Here is a 22,984-nt window from a genome sequence, read left to right as displayed (position 1 = left end):
GAGGCTGCAGGCTAGCATTGAGTGTACGGACATTGACATTGTGCAATGGCTGGGGGATTTAATATACTGGATTTAAATCATCAACTCAATAACTTAAGTATCAAACAGGAAGCATCAGGGAGAAGACAAGTTGTTGAACTGCACACCGGAGGGGATCAACTGGATGGAAAGGATGTTGCTTTTATGCATCTGGAGATAACTAATGCCTGCACGGCTTTGGACGTCGTCTAGATTCACAAAGAAGTCAAAGAGGATTGTTTTTCCACATTCTACATTTTTTTACAGATTATTTACGAGTAATGTAAAAACTTTTTTGCACAAATAACCCCTTTCATCCTTTCAGCTTTTACTCCAGGAGGATACATATGGACATTTCACATCTTCAAAAAAAGGCAGCAATCACCTGCTGCTTCATATTTGGTACTGAATGGATGGTTTACGGTGGGAAGAACAAGGGATCACTCAGTGAAGTGAATCTCCTCTCAACTTAGTTCTTAGTAGGATCTAAAGGAGATGCTGTACGTCTTTTGCAAATTAAACTACTATGGAGACCAGACACAGGCAAAGCAAAGTTTACACTCCGGTTTACCCACTGCATCCTGCCAGGTTATCACTCCTGATGAGGGGTTTGAAACATGTGGTCCACTGAGAGCATGGAGCCAGAGAAAGCTCACACCCAGAGCAGCTTCATAAACAAGGTGGATGTGCCTGACCATGCTCACTACATCGTCGCTATATTTGTCTTTGTCATCGGGATATTGGGCGTCACTGGCAACGCGCTGGTTATGTTTGCCTTTTACAGGTTGGTTTGAGCGTTTTTTTCTTCAGATTTTCACTTTAAGTCATTCTGTGTGCCTGCTCTTTTCAGTGGAGCCTTTACCAATGTTCAACGTGGGTCTCTATTTGATTCAGAGCCCTGAGTGGGTTTATGGAGATTTACGGATGGAGACTAATACATGGAGAGACAGACAGAATCACTGAGTGCGTGGATCTGTTGGCTGGAGGGTGTTGTTGGTTGCGTGTGGTCGCTGTTTGAAACACATGTATATTTACGAATAAGGAGCCAAAAGCCTCTCAATCAAAGTTGAGAAGTTTTTGCTCTCGTTAAACTCACTGCAGGGGGAGGGTCAGTATTTGTCATATATTTTACTTTCCAGGGGATCAAAGGGGTTTCAAAAAGATCTGGTGATTACCGCTCAAATAATCCATGTATCTCCGTCCTGGCCAATGCATGGCAAAGATGTAGAATGAGGATCACTGCAGTAAATCTGTCTTCTTTCCTCATAAACAATGTAAAATGTATTGTATAGAAAACATATTTGTTTCCATTGAATGTTTTAAAACTTCCCCTTTTTGGTGCAAATATACAGGCGCATGTGATATAATATCAAAAGGTGCTTTACTGTGTTTTACCCAAATGTTAGAAATAATCCTTGTGCATTGTCTGCAAGTCCATTTAGAATCACAAGCTCATTCTGATATGTGACTCTTAAATTGTAAACATTTTTGATAAGACAAAGAAGAATATGTATGTTATTAGTCGTGTAATTTGGACTGCCATTAACCTCTTATTCAGCTAGTGACATTAAGAGTTTCACAGAAACTGGGTCAGTGCTAAAAGGTGTGTGTGTGTGTGTGTGTGTGTGTGTGTGTGTGTGTGTGTGTGTGTGTGTGTGTGTGTGTGTGTGTGTGTGTGTGTGTGTGTGTGTGTGTGTGTGTGTGTGTGTGTGTGTGTGTGCGTGTGGTCAGTGTGTGTGTTCTCGGGGTTGTCAGAATATTTTATAGTTCAGCTGTCCATTACCCTAGATTTCTCCATTGTGGTGTGCTGATCATTTGTGTTTTCTGAATCAAAAATGCACATGATGTTATTATTGGTTCCAACCATTAACACACACACACACACACACACACACACACACACACACACACACACACACACACACACACACACACACACACACACACACACACACACACACACACACACACACACACACACACACACACACACACACACACACACACACACACACACACACACACACACACACACACACACACACACACACACACACACACACACACACACACACACACACATGCAGGGCCACCGCTTGCGAACAGACAAGGCAGGCAACTGCTTGGGGCCCCGGACCAGAAGGGGGCCCCCAAAGAAGGTAGATTAAGAAGGTCCACAGCAACGACAACATGAAACACCCTTTAATTGTGGCCCCCAGCGAATGTTTGCCTAGGGCCCCCACAGACTCTAGAATCGGCACTGCACACATACGCACGCACGCATGCACGCATGCATGCACGCACGCATGCATGCACGCACGCACGCACGCACACACACACACACACACACACACACACACACACACAGACACACATACACACACAACCACAGAGGGAGATAATTGTCTTTCAAGTGTTATGTCACTCGATATGGTGATTTTCTAGGAAATATATTCTCTAGTAATATGCATAAGCATGCGCAAACCCTTAGAACACATAGAGAGATCTGCAGTGATATGAAAACAGATTAATCGTGTGATACACATACAAATGTTCAAAAGCAGACCCAAAGATGTCACGTATTCACAGGGTGACCTTGCATACAAAACCGGATTGTTTGCTGTTTGATGAGAGAGAAGCCACTTTTGAGTCAGTGGATCCAGAAACCGAGTCTAATCAATAAAACGTCAGTGGAGGTAGACAGCAGGTCAATACACTGCCTAATCAAGTTGCTGTCTAATGCAGGTTCTCACAGAGTTGACCAGTTCAGCAAAGATAATTGGTTATAATAATATATAAGAACAATAGAATATGTTAAAAGTAAGAATAAACAAAGGTAGTGAAATTGTGTTAAAGGCAATGCTGTATACATATTTTTTCTATTTTCTTTTTCAAATGTCCGGATGGAAATGAAATTGTTTTCTTGCAAAGAAATATTTTTGTGTGTGATAGTTTATATTTCAAAGAACGACAGCAGCATGTCTCATAGGTTGCGAAGTATTATAAAATGACAAAGAGTTATAATTGTAGTCCAGTCCTAAACCAGTAAGTCATTAATAGCCAAGTAAACAAGTAAAATAGCTTTGAAACCAATCCAAAAAAAACATTTGTTCTAAACTAATTAAAGGGTTATAAATTAATTGTTTTAGAAAACCTGTGAAAAGAGCATCACAGTGGTCCAACCTACTTGTAATACAATACACATTCGATAACACAGGAACATATTTGGATGTGAACAGCTGTTCCTTCATGATGTGGGATTCAAAATGTAAGTCTGAGTGAAGGCTAAAGCCCAGCTTGTAAAATAACATGGAACATATTTATGATACTAACAGTTGTGTTTTTAAAGTCTTGTTTTGACAGTAATTTATACATATCACGTTTGTGTGTGTGTTTGTGTGTGTAGTAACAAGAAGCTTCGTAACCTGCCGAACTACTTTATCATGAACCAGGCCATCAGTGACTTCCTCATGGCTTTCACACAGTCCCCGGTCTTCTTTATCAACTGTCTCTACAAGGAATGGGTGTTTGGAGAGATGGGTAATGATCTTTTTCTTTTTTTCCTAACATCTTCAGACCACTTGTTGTTGTTTAGTAATTCACATGTCTGTATGTGTTTCTTCTCTGCAGGCTGTAAGATGTATGCCTTCTGTGGAGCCCTGTTTGGCATTACTTCCATGATAAACCTACTGGCCATCTCAATTGACCGCTACCTGGTGATCACTAAACCTCTGCAGGCCATTAACCTCAGTTCCAAACGAAGAACCACGGTGGCCATCCTCATGGTCTGGCTTTACTCTTTGGCTTGGAGTCTGGCTCCTCTTGTTGGATGGAGTAAGTTGAGCTACCTCAATGTCTATTTCTATCAAGTTCTTGTACTTGCTCTGTGATAATCTGAGAGAAACCAGCAAATGACCTTCACTGAAGAAAAACTGACATAGGGCTTGCTGTGATCTTAATCTACACTTTCACAGACATCAAAACAAGTACAAGTCTTATGTGAAAGAAAACTCAGAACTGCTGATGTTTTATGTGATATCTTAAATGAAATGATGATGTTCTTTATCACTTTTAGGCTCCTATATCCCTGAGGGCCTGATGACATCTTGCACATGGGATTATGTTACATACACAATGGCCAATAGGAGCTACACGATGATGTTATGCTGTTTTGTTTTCTTTATTCCACTGGGAATCATCCTTTACTGTTATATCTTCATGTTTCTGGCTGTACGGCAGACTGGCAGGTAATGTAACTCTTATATCAGCAGGAGTGTGTATGATTTGTTTTTTGAGTTTATGTAGGTGGAGATACAGTACATGCAATATAAATTATTTTCATCACACTCCAAAATGAAAAGATACCACACTTAAATAATTCCAACAGTTTTTATCAGTACCATATGTCAGAAGGAATGTGTGTTTAAAAAGCTGGTGTACAATGGCACGTTAGGTGAATTTGTATGTGGTAAATACTGTAGTAGTTAGCTTGATTGGTGATACATAATGATGGGCTATACAACACAGGAAAGGCAGATTATCTGTGTAAAACAAAAATATGTAAGGTTAAGGTGTATAATTCATGTGCACACATATGAGTACGCATAATATATATATATCTTTATAAACCCCCAACTACTTTGATCAGAAGTGAATTCTTATAAATATGAATGCTTCTTTTGGTTTGTCTTTCAGCTTTAATAACTTATTTTTGGGCAGAGATTGGTCTTGTTAAAGATCATATCCTAATTGTTCAGCACGACATGCATTACCTGAATTTTGTTTTCTGGTCTCACTTTCTCTAACTGTACCACCCTAATCCACCCACAGGGAGGTAGAGCGTCTGGGGACCCAGGTGAGGAAGTCCACCCTGATCAAGCAGAGGTCCATCAGGAGCGAGTGGAAGCTGGCAAAGATCGCCTTTGTCGTCATTGTGGTTTATGTCCTCTCCTGGTCACCGTACGCCTGTGTCACAATGATTTCCTGGGCAGGGTAAGACTTCTTTCATACATGATTTGTTTTGTGCTGCAATGGTTTGAGTGTGCTTGTACATTTTGGGATAATATTTTTGAAACAACAATCTGCTGTGGAGTTACAAAGGCAGCACATGTAGTTGGATATACAGCCTACATGATTTAGCCTCAAGTTTCTGCAGGGCTACATGAAGGATGTGCTGGTTTACCAGGACATCATTGGAAGTTTAAATGGATTTCCACATTTCTACTAGGGTCAAAATGTGCCTAAATCTTTAATGAATGAACTACTGTGTATATTTAAAGACACTTGTACATTGAGCATTGGTCTCTTTGATCATAGATTTAATGCATACATTTATTTTCAATTTCTTTCATGTAAAAGTTGCATACTTAACTGTAACATCCATATAAGTAGACATTTTGTATCTAATCATATTTCCATCTGCCTTCGCGTTTAAAAATGCTTGTGGACACATATTTTTATTCTAACCATTTTGAAAAATAAAAAAACATTCAGCAGACATGGCAGTCATGCTACACATAGGAGTGTAGATAGTGTGTTAGCCATTTGGATATAAGTCTCCCCAAAATGGCGTTGATGTATCATTATATAAGGTTGTGCCCTGGATCAGTGACATGTACAGAAGGCGAAGCTGCTCATACGTTCTCAGCTTATCACAGAATTCACTAAACCCCATGTCCCTCCTGGGACACACAATAGGATGAGGTGTACAGTAGTTATGTAACTTAGAAATCGCATACTTTTATTTATTTCATTCACATTTTGCTCTATCACTGGGGAAAGGTGGCGTTACACACACCCACAGACGCGCACAGGCACACACACACGCACACACACACACACACACACACACACACACACACACACACACACACACACACACACACACACACACACACACACACACACACACACACACACACACACACACACACACACACACACACACACACACACACACACACACACACACACACACACACACACACACCATGAGATAGACTACACACCCCCTTTGAGGCAGCTGGCACATTTAGGTTAATCCCTGACCCAGTACAACTCTTCATTAAGTTACAACAAATAAAAAAATAAAGTTTTGCTGCTGTTGTCACGCTAGAAAAAAAAAAGAACTAGGCTACAAGATATATTTTTTGTTGTTCTGTCTCTTTCAGTCATTCGAAAATCCTGTCGCCATACTCCAAGGCCGTCCCTGCAATCATAGCAAAAGCCTCCACCATCTACAATCCATTCATCTATGCTATTATACACAACAAATACAGGTAAATATATACTTTTTTAACCTAAACTGTCGAGTCTGAGCATGTATGATGTCATCAATTGGGACTCATAGTTCATCACATTAAACTTAAAGCTTTTTCTGTTGCTCTGTACTTTAAAAGGATGACTCTGGCAGAAAAGATTCCCTGTCTGAGGTTTCTGTCCCCCACTCCTCGAAAGGAATGCATGTCCTCCTCCATCAGCGAGACCTCTCTCAGGGACTCCATCATTAGCAGACAGTCCACAGCCTCAAGGACTCACTTCTTCACAGCTTCCCATGACATGGTAATCCTTTTTTAACCAACATTTTGTTGTTACATAACATGGCTTGTATGGGCTATCACTGATCAGAAGGAACTATTAAAATTCAGTTGTGTTAAGTCTCCTTTATTCTTGACTTTAACATTCTTTTAACACTAATCTGTGAAGAAACACACATGTAATCTTAAGGCTTTAAATTGATACATTAAAGATTTAGGTATTTTTTTAATTAATTCCTATGTGCCTTTTTATTCAATTTGGTCAAAATTGTCAAATTGAATGTTATAATTTGTATCATGTTCCTACTTTATGAATGCACACCTGAACGTTAAATAAAAAGTTGATATTCATATTTACTTCCATCAGGACTGTTACGTGACAGAATCTTTTGTCATGCATCGTTCACTTTGCAGGCCAATGCTTGAAATTTAATTCAATTCAAGATAAAACACTGGGATTAAGATAATTTTGGCCGCAAAACCATAGAAACCTTGTTTCAGATTATGTTACTTCAGTTTCTTTTCAAATTTATAGTGTTTCTAGAGTCCATTGTTGTGGTCTACTAGAATAGATTTACATTGTTCAATGTTCCAAAATCAAATCGGATTGGTCCATTTGGACCTGGGTATCGTTACGTCACTATACTCAGGAAGAGAAAAATGGAAAAAGAGAAATCTTCAACGAGGCGTTCTGGGGCAGCATGGACAGGTCTTTTCTGTGTTAGAGTTTTACTCGCTACAGGGTGTACTTTGAGGGTTTGTCCCTTTGCAGACCGTTTACATGCATAAAAAGCTACATAACACACAAGGGGACGGGTAATAACCGGAAAAGCATGACATGGGACCTTTAACTCACATGCTGATTTGAATTGATTTCATCTTGATTTAATAAATTGTTGTCCAATTCAGCTCACATTAGTTCTGCTTTGTCCTGCAGGTATTAAGGGATGTTGAGATGGAGCCGTTGGGAAGGAAGTCCGGTGCTTCCCTCAGAAGCATGCCATCGTACAGACAGCCTTCCAGAAACAGGAAATATAAGAAACAGTTACAGCGAAATACAGCCAAAACCCAAGTAGCAGAGAAGGTGAGAAAACACAGCAAAAAAATAGTAACTTTATCTTAAACGTATTTTATCTCATTGATGAAACTTGTATTTTTTTCTCATTGCCAGCACCCATCTACCATGAATGAAACATACTGTGACCATGAGCTGGTTTGCAGTTCTCTCACCATCGCAACCCTCCCCCTACTGGTCCTCACCAGGAAACGCAGTCAGAGTTTATCTGATGAGATTTCAAACTCAAGCGAGAAGAAAGGCAGCATCAGGGATCACCAAAAGAGCGACTCCTTCGATTCTCATTTTGGAAAAATACCAACCAATGATCCTAGATCGCCTCAGGGTGTCCCTCGCATAATTGTCATCAGTCCCACATCTGAAAGCAGTCTTATCAACCATGACAGTGTCTGCTTAGAAGACAGTGTTGAGGCGATGGAGAACAATGTTTTTGTTAGCTTAAACTTCTCATCAGAAGTCTTTGAGGCAGTGGAGCTGCTGCCTTGATCAGCTGGACTTTGCTGGACTGTGTAATGTTTTTCCTCTGAAGTTATATTATTTATTGTGATTCTTTGTTTGGAGTAATAAGGGTTGGATCTAAAAATGAAACAATATGACCCAGCTCTGGTATGCAATGTGCTGTGTTTTTAGACGTTGGCAGAGGCTAGGGCACCCCAAGGGACAGCATGGGTAGAAGCATGTTTTCATTAGATCCCACAAAAAGGGTTTAAATATATATTTACAGGAGTTCAGGGCCAATCACAAACTGACTCTTAGTTCAGCTATGTGACCACTTCAAGGATTATATGCTTGAGACTGAAGGGAAAATTGCATTTCAAATTAGATTATTTTATTCAACTGATATTTCCACGTGGGAATAGGAGAAAACTAAAATCTAGTTGCTGTTTATTTTCTGTTCAAATATCACACAAACACTGCAACAGCATAACAACTTAGGAAGGAGACTAGAACAATGACTTTAGGTTTTAAAGCCATAAAATAGTAAAAAGGGTTTGTATGTTTGTATATTCAATTATTGTCTTGTGATAGTAGTTGCTTTAGGGAATGTGCACCTCTCAGACTTTGTATTGGCAGCAAGACTGTGGTGAAATGAAAATGTGAGGCTCTTACGTAATGCTGGTAAAAAAAAAACGACAGAGTCAGATTCAAAAGCGTCTCATACAAAAAAAAGTTACAATTTGCAGTGATTTTAACATGTCTTGCTCAATGTGTGGACACTGTGCTTTATAACAAATGCTCCAATGTGTTATTCCTATTCATAAAAATATGACTGTTGTGTTGCTTATGAATGCTACAGCGTTGTTTCCAGTGATCTGAGTCAGTGTTATTCCAAGTCACTGACACAAGTAACACGGTTTATACTCAGCACAAAAGTTCAATAATGTTTACAGAATTATTATTTATTATTATTAATATCCATCCTTTAAAGAAACAAAACACAATCGCTCCAGTCAATTAATAGTCTTATTGACTCATTACTAATAGTAAAGGAAAAATAAGCAATTTTTTCACACACTTATGAAACATCTTTGTTGTAATATCTGTATCATCTGCGTTTTAACATTTGATACTTGTGCATCTGTTGCTTTTGAACTCATTAGTTCAGTTCATTTGCACTATTATTCAAATACATACAATAGGGAAAATATAAAGTTATTTCAGTGCCAGAGAGGAAGCAATCCTGAAAGGCTCCTCCTTTATTCAGATACATAGGCTACATCTAGAGAAGGACAATGCTGTATTGACTACAAACATTATGGGGAAATTATGGTAAGAACATTTCTTTTTCATGTTTATGTGCTGATTAAACTTTTTCAATCCACCTTTTGTTTAACTTTTTGTTAATCTGAAAAGAAAACACATGACTATACTGATAATGTAGGTATTGCATAAACCCTTCAATGACAACGGCTAATTTTTATTCCAACGTTTTTTTATTTCCTCAACAACCGCACCTGCAGGCAGCCAGAAATGGTGGCTATTTTGGCTAAGGTGGGGTAAACTTACTCTAAATTTATTTTTGCATGATTGTTGACATAATAAGTAATATTGCTTGTATTGTGAGTCTGAACCACGTGAGTCAGACTGATAAAATATATTTTGATGTATCTGTATCTGTGTGTGCTTTCTATCTTCTTCTTGTCAGTTAGCAGAAGTCCAGTATTTTAGTGTTTGATGAAAAGAGGGAAATGATATATAGGTAGGAGCATATTACACCTACAACTGCCATATGGACAAACAGGGAAGAGTAAACATCTCCTCACAAGGCTCACTGAAGGTTACTGCATATTTATTTGAATGTCATACCAAATAAAGGGCTGCTTGTTATTTTTGCCTAATCTTTTATTATTATGTACAATTAAACAGATGAGAGTGAGAGGCGGCATCAGGGATTATTGTTAGTGTTGTTGTCGAGGCAACAGTGTGACTTTTGACCAAATTAATCACTTTATCTCTTATTTCAATAGAGAACCGCAGTGACGTTTCCTAAAACCCGGAAGTAAACTCCTTCCGGTTCCTTCGTAAAAAACCAATGCAATTTCTCCATAGGATTTTGGAAAATAGCTCGAAATAAGGTCTGTGGTTGACATACATTTAAGAGATGGATCACGTTTTGTTCAGCCGGATAATATCCACATGTCTACCCTACTTTTATAATTTTCGAATCATAAATCTAGTCGCCAGAAGCAAAATGCTAACGTAATGCTATAAACGAACTACAGCAGGGTCGCTGCTTCAACGTCACGCAACTTAAGATCCATAATTAAAACCACAGATTCAAAATTGTTCAAGTTGAAGCGTTTGTTTTAACAGTTTGCAAGAGCGCAGGTACTTGCTTTCAAGCAGAACAGGGCAAACAAACTTTGCGGGAGTGTTTACTTGTTCGGTATTTTGACGTACAAGTTTTCCTTTTGTAGCAAGCAGCAAAATAATTGTAACATGACGTGTTTGAGTTAATGTACCTACTTAATATCGCACGTCCTAAAAAAAATAAATAAAAATAAAATAAAATCGCACGTCCCTGCGATGTGAATACCGCGCATGCACATATCGCGGTTATCGCCATGACACAATATATCGTTCAGCCCTAATCCAAGGGTAGTTTTCACTATAAGTAAAACATATTTTTTGGACGGACACTGTCATTTACAGTTTTTTACTATGTTCAATCTGAATTTTCTTTAAAATAAAAAACATCTATATTGATTCTGACTTTTCTACATCCAACTCACAGTTTTATCATTACTTTGAGAAAAAAGATTATTAATTTTCCCCTTTTAGAAGGGAAGATATGGTCATTTGTTCTGGAAATGTCATTTTCGAGCCTGAGACCTGAAAAACAGGCTCAGTGCTTAACAGGCTAATGATTAAACAGCAATGCATCATATTCTAAAAAGAATCCGTCACGTCTACCTTATTGGTGTTTATTCTGCCCTATTTGACATCTCTGTCCCTATATTTAGCCACTTCTCAGGACCCACAGGCCAATATGTTTCCTGAACTCTGCAGACCTGCCATTTTCCATCCATCCACCAGATGCCCTCAGAACCAATGGTCTCAGTCACCTGACTCCTGTATCCTTCCTACCAATTCCTCTTTCCCCAATTACCCCAACAGTATTTATCCCAGCCCCTCTCTCTCTTGCTCTTGCCAGATTGGCATTGTTGCTTCATGACTGGTCTTTCAAGCCTCTTTACCGGAAACTCTGTATGCTTCAACTTGTTCTTGTTCCTGGATCCCTTAATGTACCTGCTCTGCCTCCCTGTACCTCCCCTGTCCTTGCCTTTGAGATACCAAATTGGAAACATGGAAAAACTCCAGTTAAGTAACGACAATTACCTCAAGTTTGTACAATTCTTGAGTACTCTAAATGTAATTTGTTTCATTCTATCACTGTATATGTACAATGGATGCAGGATAAGGTGTTAATATGTGTAATATAAATACAGTTTTATTATTATTGTGCTGCTGTGTTTATTGTATTTTTGTAACTCTGGCACAACAATTTCCTTCGGGATGAATAAAGTCCTATCTTATCTTATCTTATCTCTTTCCATGTGTAATAACTATAAATGGCCACTAGATGGCTGTAAAATCATACACAGCTTTTAGCTCATAGTTTGAAATTGTTCTAAACTGCAGGCCTCATGCTGATGCTAAATCTGATGTCATTGATAGCCTGATAACATGTGAGGTCGAAGGCTGCCGGTCAAAAAAACGTTATGATTATTTCAATTGCATTTTCTTTCTTGAACCCAAAAATTCTGTGACAGACAGATGTTTTGTATGCTGAACCATTCCTTTGAATATGAATACATTAATTAAAGTAGATTCCGCATAGTGTAGGCCTAGGCTTAAATTATTGTATAAAAGTGGTCACAGAAGTTGCGTCCCTTTTTAGTGAACTATTTCCTGTAAAGGGGTTTCTGTCTTCATAATAGTAACAAATACTTTTGCAATCAGGATAAGCGAATTGTGTTAGGTTGACCCACTATCCTGCTAAATGCGTAATGACGTGTCTCCATTACTGACGGACCTATCACACAAAGAGCTCAATAAATTGCAGCGGAGGTGTAATAAACTGTAAATTATCCGAGGACATCCGGAATGACACACTAGAGTACAGAAGCAGGGGCGAGGCACAACGACACAGTGAGTAGGAAACGCGTGCTTAACCTCTTCTACACCGCACCCCCGATACCGGGGGGGGGGGGAAATGCGTCATCTGCAGGAAACAGCATCTGAGGGCATCTTAATATTCAATAAACTATGAATGTTTTATATCCATGTAACGAGAAGAAACTCAGCTAACTGATCTTTTTTTTTTAAACCCGCAAAGCTAGCACTGAGCCTATGAATTAGCCACGAGCGAAAAATGCTAACGGCGTGTTGCACATAAACTCACTCATAACACCCTTATTACTTATCGTAGCTATACATCATCACTCCATGATAAGTGCTTGCGAAGATATTAACAAGAACAGACATCAAAACATGCTAAAAATCGGCAACATGGCTCACCTTGGTCGTTGTCTGATCAAAAGTGGTCTTCAATGGCATTAAAACGATAAAAACGCTGCAGAAGTTAATCCATAGGTTAATCCAATGTGTCTGTGTCCCTTTGAAAGGATTCCTGATAATCCATAAGGGCACTGAGAACTTCCACACCAACACTATGTGCAATACATATCAATATAATTAACATCATTGCAATACACTCGCTGCTATATATATATATAACTATGTGCAATATTATATTATTATTATTATTAATAATGCTATGATAATGTGCAATTAAGTAACTGCCACTACGTTTTATTTTTTGCACTACTAAATACTTCTAATAATAATTGCATTGATTGTGTGACCATCTATGTTTCTATGTTTCATGTTGTCTGTGGATGTTTAATTGCTCTTTTTGCTGCACTTTTAGTGTACAGTTTTGCTGCTGTGTTTATTGTGTTTATTGTATTTTGTTACTCTGGCAAAACAATTTCCTTCGGGATGAATAAAGTCTTATCTTATCTTATCTTATAAGCAATAAACCTGCTTTTCCGTTTCCAGATGTCAGAGCGAGAGATAGGTTCACTCTGATGCAAACCTGCCCGCACAAAGCCCCCACCTTCTTCTTTTTTACCATGTGTGTGTATGGGGAAATTCCCCTTCGATTCTATTGGTTCTAACGGTCAAAAAGAGATGTCAATCACCAAAATCGACCAATGGGTTCCAGAGAAACGGTAAAAACATCCATTTCCACCCAAATCACCTCAGAGGTGGAGTTTCTTTTGCTAAACCTCTCTAAAAAGGTCAAATGTCACTTGCTTTGCATCAATCTTGATACAGGGTACTTATTATATGATGTACTTTGGATTCCTAAAGCTTTTAGTCTACCTTACCATCTTCCAAGGGTAGTTTTCACTATAAGTAAAAAATAATCTTTGGACAGACACTATAATTTACAATTTTTTACTATGTTCAATCTGAATTTTCTTTAAAATAAAAAAAACATCTATATTGATTATGACTTTTCTACATCCAACTCACAGGTTTATCATTACTTTGAGAATAAAGATTATTATTGTAACCCTTTTAGAAGGGAAGATATGGTCATTTGTTCTGGGAATGTCATTTTCGAGCCTGAGACCTGAAAAACAGGCTCAGGGCTTAATTAATCATCATCATCAGCTTTTATTGAAGAGACTCTTGCTCCATTATTAAAAGACATACAACACTCAAATATAAATTAAAAAAGGCAGTTATACCAATGTTTCCACAGAGGTGACTGGCATCGTACAGCACCGAGACACGGAATTGAAAGCAGCATAATGACAGAGTTATGAGAAACATTCAATCGACAGATGAATTTGTATATCAGATTTCACAAGAGAGCATGGAACGTGTTGACTCGTGCATTAAAAAACATTTCACTTGCTCTGCACCACCTTGGTTTTCTAAGCACTATACGCAGACAATCATTATTGGAGCTTCTGGAGGCTCGCCTTCTTAACTTCACCCACAATGGGGCAGTATAGAGAGGAGTACAATAAGCTCTAAAGAGGTTCACCTTAACCTTATCTGAACACCAAGAGAATCTTCTAGCCAACATGTTAGCTTGTGTAAGACACGCCGCTGTCTATACATGTCATCATCATCATCATCATCATCATCATCATCATCATCATCATCATCATCATCATCATCATCATCATCATCATCATCATCATCATCAGCCATTTAATCTGTAATGATGTGTCCCAGATACTTAGTTTTACAGCAAACAGACAGCACCTGTCCTGACAGATAGAATATTGGAAAACCAAGGTTCTTATTGTCACACTCCTAGGGTTATGTCACGTTTGTAATTTTGTATTTTTAGGTTATGTCACGCAGCGACGTGCGGTCAGGGAGGCAGGGGAGGCAGAGCCTCACCTGTAATCCTCCAATGTAATCGCCTCCAATGTAATGGAAAAACAACGAAAGAAAAACTAAATAGTATAATAATAAAATGTCTCCACTGATCTGTGTTGTAAATGTGCTTTATGTATGATTCCAATCGTTTTTTAAAGTCAAAATCAGCAAATTTGCCGAGCTCCGCTACAACTACGGGTAGCGATGAGAAGTGAGGCAGGGACGAGCTCTGCCTCTCGTAAGCCCATAGTAATTTGCTGGAGCGCGGGCACTAATTTAACGCGGGCACTTATTTTGTGAGCGCGCTCAAGCCAGTTACTGTGGGGTGAGGTGAGGCACAGATGAGCTCTGCCTCACCTCAGAATGCGTCACCCCACAGAAACTGTCTGGAAAGCGGGCACTAAGCGCATGCCTGTTACCATCTCACTGTATGTCACCAATGTAATGTTTGTAGATCCCTTTATTACATTTATGCTCGCCATCCATAGTCTCTAAATAACTTATTTCACGTATATGATAATATGATATTTAGGCTCGCTGGTCTCATCATACAACGGCAATGAAAAAAGCACCAGGGGAGGCAGCCATAACCTCTGCCAAACTGAAGGGGGCGCACATGAGCCCACAGGTTCTTGTTGCTACTGTTATTCTACGCAGAGACGGTAGACACAAACAACAAGCTAGACTTTTCAAATTACAGGAAGATAAGGAGGACTTTTACAAAAAAGTAATAGAGATTGTTGTCCAGAAGGATAGCATGGACTTCATCTTCAAGTCAAGGTAAGACCACAATTGTAATGAAAATGGGATCTCAATAAGAAAGAACAATCCAATATTTAGATGTTGGGTATCCTTTTGTTGAACGGTCTGTTTAAAATGAATTGAAGCATCAGACTAAAAAAGCTTTTGAAAAGCCGAATATTTCGAATAAGGTCAAAATATAATATTTGTAAATCTGACTCTGAAAGAGTCAGTGCCTCACCAGCCATGAACCTCACCGCACGTCACTGGTTTCTATGTCTAGGTTTGGGTTTTTTGTTGTTCTTCCTGTCATGTTTTCCTCCTGTTTATTGTCTGGTCCTTTTCCCTGTGTTTTTCCTCCTGTTGTTAGTTTCCCTAGTGCAGCCAACCCCAATTAGCGGCCCGCGGGCCGGATGAGACCAATGCATGGCCCGCGCTGATCTACTGGCATTCACTTGTTATAACATAAAAACATAAAATAAAATGTCCGCGGTTTCGCTTTATTTTGACCTCCGTCGACACTCGTAAACCTGACCCATGACCTTATCGCGTGCATATGCAAGACGTGCTTCGCGCGCTTGACTTACTCGTCACCACCTGGAATAGCGGCAAACACATATAAACAATAGCTCGCCAGCTAGCCGCCTGTCATCCCAGCCCAGCGATTGACCAACATGACACTAACGGGGCGTGGATAACTCAAACCCAGGATGGAATTCGCAAAGAAGAGGAAGGTAGACCAGGAGAACCGTCAGTTCAAAACTGACTGGACTGAGAAGTATTGTTTTTTTTTACCGGACCACGTCAATGCTAAACCGACTTGTTTGATTTGCATGCAGAATGTAGCTGTAATCAAATCAGACAACCTGAAGCAGCACTTCACCTCTATTCATGCTGCCAGTTTTAATGCTAACTATCCAGAGAAATCCGACCAGCGCACACAAAAGATAGCAGGTTTGCTTGCATCATACAAGCACTCTGTTTCCACAATGTCGAAAACAACATCGGCACAAGAGAGCGTATCAGCTGCCTCATTGCACGTCTCTTAGACGCTTGCTAGAGCCAAGAAGCCGTTTGCTGATGCTGAGTTAATTAAACGGTGTGCGATAGACATGGCTCATGAAGTTTTAAATCATGATGAAAAACAACAAAAAAAGGTTGTAGAGCTATTAAAGCAGGTGCCGCTGTCGGCTAACACGGCAACCAGAAGAGTAGAGGTTTTAGCGGAGGAGTGTTTTTCCAGTCTACTCACGAATTTGAAGAAAACAGAGGCTATATCCTCAGCCATAGACTCCTCCTGTGACCGAACCGACATGGAACAGCTGTCTGTGTTCGTACGATTTTTTGATGGGAAGATATTCCGGGAAGAGCTGCTGTGTTTGCTTACTCTGCCCGGGCCCACGACCGGGGAAATAATCTTCCACGAGCTGACACAGTTCTTCGAAAAGAATGGTTTGAATGTGAGTCAAATCGTCTCTGTTGTAACTGACGGGGCTCCGTCGATGGTTGGAAAGCACAAAGGCTTGGTAGGCAGGCTTTCCGCCGTTAACCCGGCGCTTCTGACATTTCACTGCATCATTCACAAATCAGTGTTGTGCGCAAAACTGTGTGGAAAAATGAAAGAAACGATGGATACTGTGACAAGACTGGTTAACTTTGTGCATGAGAGCTCTCGTCTGCAGCATCGCCTTTTTAGATCGTTGCTAGAGGAAATGTCATCTGAACACAAGGATCTCTTACTACACAACGATGTTCGCTGGCTGAGCAAGGGCCGTGTGTTGGAGAGGGTGTGCGACCTGCGTGATGAACTGGTGTCGTTCTTATCAAGCCTGCAGAGCCAAAAAGCCCATGAGGTTTTGAGCTTTTTAACTGACACCAAGGTGATAGCAGATGTTAATTTTTTGTGTGACATCATGTCTCATCTAAATCACCTTAACCTGCAGCTGCAAGGCAAGAACCACACTGTTGCTGAGATGTACGAGGCGGTTGAAGCTTTTCGGTCAAAGCTGCACCTTTTGGAGAGAGATATTCATGGGAGGAAGCTGCACTTTTCACGTCTGCGTGAGCACTGCGAGAAGAATGAAATGCCGGAAGATCCAGTAATGAAGGATTTTTTGTCAAAACTGGCAGAAAACTTCAAGGAGCGATTTGAAAGCTCCCCTAAAATCTCACGTGACATCCTCCTCTTCCTCAGACAGCCGTTCTCTGTGTCAGCAGACGGGCAGTGGACTGGAGAGGCAAAAAGGCTGGTGCCTTCCATAGAAGAGGGAGCTCTTCAGATGGAGGTCTTAAGAGATGGGAAGCTCTGAGTTGCTGAAAGCTCAACACAAGGATGCACCAGTGTGTGACTTTTGGATCAACGTGGTTCCCCAAGCTTGTTTCAAAAACACCAGAGCTATTGCTATGTTCCTACTCACAATGTTCCCCTCAACATACATCTGCGAATCAGGATTTTCTTCAATGAATGCTATCAAAAGCCAGGACAGGAACAGACTCTCCAGTGCACATCTTGGACAGTGCCTCAGGATTGCCACAACAGAATACAAGCCCAATATCAGACAGGTTGCCTCATCCCGCCGCTCTCACTTCTCTCACTGATTGGTGAGTGAACAACATCAATTTATTTTTGCAATTTGTCAATTCTATTGTGGTATAATAATTATTAAGACAAAAATAACCATTTTATAGTTATATTTTATATGTACATTCATTTCCTAAATAAAATGCTACGCAGCGTAATTAAAAACAAATTATTAATATGATAGAGAAAAAACCTTGGATAATGCAGGGCTTTTAACAACAGCCCACAAACTGGTTAAATTGAATACAACATTAAAATAATATATTAAAAATAAAGTTGAAAAAACCCAATACTATTTGTTATTTACAGCCTGATATTATTTGGTACACATATTTAAAAATGTTAAAACTAATAATGTGGTGTATTTTGGTACGACATTATAAAAGTAACTAACTGAAACTCTCTCTGTCTTCCTGTCTTTCCCAGTGTGTGTGTGTGTGTGTTACAGTGTTTGCTGAATTGGATGTGGAACTGTCTGACTATTTGATCAGAGTTCACTCAGTTGTTTTTTATTTTATTGTTATGCCCCATCAGACCACAGCAAAATCATTTGTATTTGTTAAAGCATTTATTTATTATTATTGTTAATAAATGTTTAATTTCGGTCTAATTTTGTTTCAAGGATGCATTTTTCCTTTACTCTTAACACAGGGTTTGTTTAATTACTACTGCCACTACTACAACAATTATAATAGAGGTAACATCTGCACATAGTGTAAAACAACTTTTAGTGACACATAACATTTTGGCCCTTAGCTTGTCATGCTTGAAAAAAATTGTCCCTTTGGTAAATATAATTGGGGAACCCTGCCCTAGTGTGTCTAATTGTCTGATTATGTTCACCTGTGGCCCCTGTGTTTTCTCCTCCCTCCTCACCTGTGTCTTGTTGTGTGATTAGTCTTGTGTGTATTTAAGTTCTGGGTTTTCTGTCTGTCTTTGTCGGTTCGTCTTGTTTAATGACTTGGTCTGCGGTGAGTGTTCTGTTCAGTTTTTGTATATAGTTTAGCCTTGAAATAGAGTTATTTTTTGCCACTTTAATCTGCATTTGGGTCCTGCTTCCTACACACACCGTGACAGAACGAACCGACCAAAAATGGACCCAGCAGATGATCCGTTTGAGCTAGAATTGCAGCATTTTACCTTTTATCTGGCTTGCTGCGTTGATTGGTGGAAGGCTCCCTCCCAGTGTTCGGCAGAAGGAGGCCGCTCTGGTAGAGGCGCACCGGATGGCTATGGAGAAGCCAGACTTGGTGAAATTCTTACCTGGCTGGATTTTGAACTTTCTCTCAGTATGTGATTTCCAGCCTGCTGACTACAAACGTTTCGGTGTGTTCCATCCGGAGTCAACCCCTGCTTCTTCCCCAGTTCCTGCTCCTGTCCAGGAGTCGTATTATGGAACTCGTCTGGCTTATGGAGGTCCACGGAGTATTCAGGCGGCTGCTAAGAGGAGTCGTTGCAAGGCCAGGCTAGCAGCCCGAGCCCCAGCAGCCATGGTTCCGGCTACAGAACCGGCCCACACAGCCATGGTTCCGGCCCCAGTTCCGGCCCCAGCAGCCATGGTTCCGTGCTCCAGTACCATCCCACATAGCCATGGTACCGTGCTCCAGTACCATCCCACACAGCCATGGATCCGTGTTCCGGTTCCTTGCCCAGCAGCCATGGTTCCGGCTCTAGTGCCGGCTCCAGCAGCCATGGTCCCTGCTCCAGAACCGGACCTTACAGCCATGTTTCCGGCTCCAGAACCGGACCTCGCAGCCATGTTTCCGGCTCCAGAACCGGACCATACAGCCATGTTTCCGGCTCCAGAACCGGACCTTACAGCCATGTTCCCGGCTCCAGTGCCGGCCCCAGCAGTCATGTTCCTGGCTCCAGAACTGGACCTTACAGCCATGGTTCTGGCTTCAGTACCGGCCCCAGTACCCATGGTTCCGACTCCAGTTTCGGCTCCAGGACTGGCTTACCGGCCAACGTGTCCTGACGGCGTACCGGCCGACTCAAGCACCTCGTCTCCTGCTGGCTCCCCAGCCGACTCCAGCTCCCAGTGTCCTGTCGGCGTACTGGCCGACTCCAGCACCTCGTCTCCTGCTGGCTCTCCAGCCGACGCCAGCTCCCCAAGTCCTGTCTGCATACCGGCCGACTCCAGTTCCCCGTGTTCTGTTGGCGAACTAACTCTCTCCGGTCTCCTCTCAAGTTCCTACCCGAGCCCTCTCTCAAGTCACCTCTCAAGACTCCTCGCGAGCTACCTCTCGAGTCCTCTCTCGAGTCCCATCTCAAGACACCTCTCAAGTCTCCTCTCAAGTCCCAGCTCAAGTCCAGTCTCCTCTCAAGTTCCTACCCGAGCCCTCTCTCAAGTCTCCTCTCGAGTTTCCTCTCAAGTATCCTCTCGAGTTCCCTCTCGAGTCTCCTCTCAAGTCCCTGCTCAAGTCCCCTCTCCAGTCCCCTCTCAAGTTCCTACCCGAGTCCCCTCTCAAGTCTCCTCTCGAGTTCCCTCTCGAGTACCCTCTCGAGTTCCCTCTCGAGTCTCCTCTCAAGTCTCCTCTCAAGTTCCTACCCGAGTCCCATCTCGAGTTCCCTCTCGAGTCATCTCTCCAGTCAACTCTCAAGTCACCTCTCAAGTCACCACTCGAGTTCCCTCTCAAGTCACCACTCGAGTTCCCTCTCAAGTCTCCTCTCGAGTCCCTTCTCAAGTCCCCTATCAAGTCTCCATTCAAGATCCCTCTCAAGTCATCTCTCAAGTCAACTCTCAAGTTTCCTCTCGAGTTCCCTCTCAAGCCCTCTCTCGAGTTCCCACTCAAGTCCCTACTCAAGTACCGTTGGAGGTTCCGCTGGGGGTCCTGCCAGCTCCTTGTCCTGTCTCGTTGAAGGTCCCGCCGTCTACTCTCCTGCCGGGGGTCCTGCCAACCCTATGTCCTGTGCCGTTGGAGGCCCCGCCGACTAGTCTTCTGCCGGGGGTCCTGCCAACCCTATGTCCTGTGCCGTTGGAGGCCCTGCCGACTACTTTCCTGCTGGGGGTCCTGCCAACCCTGTGTCCTGTCCCGTTGGAGGCCCCGCCAACTACTCTTCTGCCGGGGGTCCTGCCAACCCTATGTCCTGTGCCGTTGGAGGCCCCGCCGACTACTCTTCTGCCGGGGGTCCTGCCAGCCCTATGTCCTGTGCCGTTTGAGGCCCCGCCGACTACTCTTCTGCCGAGGGTCCTGCCAGACCTATGTCCTGTCCCGTTGGGGGTCCCGCCGTCTACTCTTCTGCCGGGGCTCCTGCCAATCCCTTGTCCTGTTACGTTGGAGGCCCCGCCATCACCTGTCCTGCCGGGGGAACTGCCAAGCCCTTGTCCTGTTCCGTTGGAGCCCCCGCCATCTCCTGTCCTGCCGAGGGTCCTGCCAACTCCTGGTCCTCTTCCGTGGGGGATCCTGCCGAGGCCTATCCTACCGGCTCCGGTTCCTGTTCGGCCGACACCGGGCTCTGCTCGGCCTCTGGAGCTGTCTGGTCTTCGCCCTCGAGCCCGGCCCCCTGAGAGCCACAGTCTTCGCCCTCGAGCCCGGCCCCCTGAGAGCCACAGTATTCGCCCTCAATCCCGGCCCCCCTGAGAACCGCAGTCTTCGCCCTCGATCCCGGCCCTCTGTGAGCCGCAGTCTTCGCCCTCGAGCCCGGCCTCCTGAGAGTCGCGGTCTTTCGCCCTCGAGCCCGGCCCCCTGAGAGCCGCGGTCTTCGCCCTCAAGCCCGGCCCCCTGGGAGCCGTGGTCTTCGCCCTCGAGCCCGGCCCCCTGACTCTTCCTGCCGCTGCCTTCGCCCTCGTGCTCGGCCGCCCGAGTCCCCCACCTTACACTCTGCCTTCACCCCGGGCCGTCCGCCCGAATTCCCCTTTTTGAACTCTGGCTTGCCCCCGGGCCGTCCGCCCGAGTCCCCCTTTTTGAACTCTGCCTTGCCCCCGGGCCGTCCGCCTGATTTCCCTTCCTGGTCCTCTGCTGTGCCCCTGGGTGGTCAGCTCAGTCCCGTACTCCTGACCCCCTCCACCCACCCTGGTGGTCTAGTGATACGTATCCCCTTTTGCTCTGCAGATCATTACAGCGCTCTTCTTAGCATTGTATTTAACATCAAATTTGACACAATAATCAGAACATACATTTAGCAACTGTTGAAATCCAGCCCTGCTAGGAGAAACAATAGCCAAATCATTGGCATACATAAGATGGTTTACAATCACATTACCAATCACACATCCTGTTTTACAGCCACTTACATCATCTGATAGATCATTCATAAAGATATTAAAAAGGCATGGTGAGAGAAGCCCCCCCTGGCGAACTCCATTACCAATACCAAATGGTGCCAAGACTGCATTCCCCCATTTTATCCGCATGCTCTGTTTGGCATACCAATAAGCCAGGATCCTAATTATACTGTTGGGTACACCCCTTTGTCTCAATTTTAAAAACATTTTATGATGGTTAACTCGGTCAAAAGCCTTAGAGCAGTGTTTCTCAAACTTTTTCATACCAAGGACCACTTAACCAATAAAAAAAACACTCGCGGACTACCTTACTCCACAAACATCCAAAATCACAGATTACAAATCGCCTGAAAATGGTACAAACAAGTGGCTATATTAAACTTAAGCTTGCTCCATTGCGGAGATATTCCCGCGACAGTGCGGAAAACTCAAATTTAATAAATGTATTTCAAATGTGAAATTTTACCAATATACTCACGGACCACTAGGGGGCGCTCACGGACCACACTTTGAGAAGCACTGCCTTAAGGCCCGGACACACCAAGACGATTTTGGCCGTCGATGGGCGTCAGGCCGACGATGAGCGTCGACACGCTCTACTCAGATTGGTGTGTCCCGCACCGTCGTGTCTTTTCAGCGGTGCCGACAACTTTTAGGCTGAAAACCCACCGATTCAACATGTCGAATCGGTGGGCAGTCGGCAAAATAAATCACTCTGATTGGCTGTTCAGCTAGCGAATCAGTGCATGAGAAGCTTTCTCTTAAATTATTCCCTCGGTTATCACGCAGTCTCTCTTCCGGTTGTCGTCTCTTTTGAATGACGAATACACACTACCGCTGCCTGCTGGTAAGGAGAGTTATTGCCACTCACGCATGCGCAGTTCGTACGTGCTTCT

At 42.5% G+C, this 22,984-nt stretch overlaps 1 protein-coding gene across 1 annotated transcript; it reads left to right on the top strand.

Annotated features, from left to right (window-relative positions):
- Positions 1-635: 635 nt before the first annotated feature.
- Positions 636-9,551, top strand: opn4xb (opsin 4xb; the record flags this gene model as incomplete). The annotated part of the gene is made up of 9 exons (XM_079685867.1): positions 636-802; positions 3,425-3,558; positions 3,649-3,852; positions 4,094-4,265; positions 4,849-5,010; positions 6,189-6,296; positions 6,417-6,579; positions 7,492-7,638; positions 7,726-9,551. 9 exons carry the CDS (start codon positions 636-638, stop codon positions 8,113-8,115), a joined length of 1,647 nt encoding a protein of 548 aa, XP_079541993.1. The 3' UTR covers positions 8,116-9,551.
- Positions 9,552-22,984: the final 13,433 nt, after the last annotated feature.

The sequence above is a fragment of the Notothenia rossii genome (assembly GCF_949606895.1).
Source record: "Notothenia rossii genome assembly, chromosome: 6".
Taxonomy (NCBI): domain Eukaryota; kingdom Metazoa; phylum Chordata; class Actinopteri; order Perciformes; family Nototheniidae; genus Notothenia; species Notothenia rossii.
Note: the sequence above shows the minus strand (reverse complement) of the source record. Positions and strands in the feature narration are given on the sequence as shown.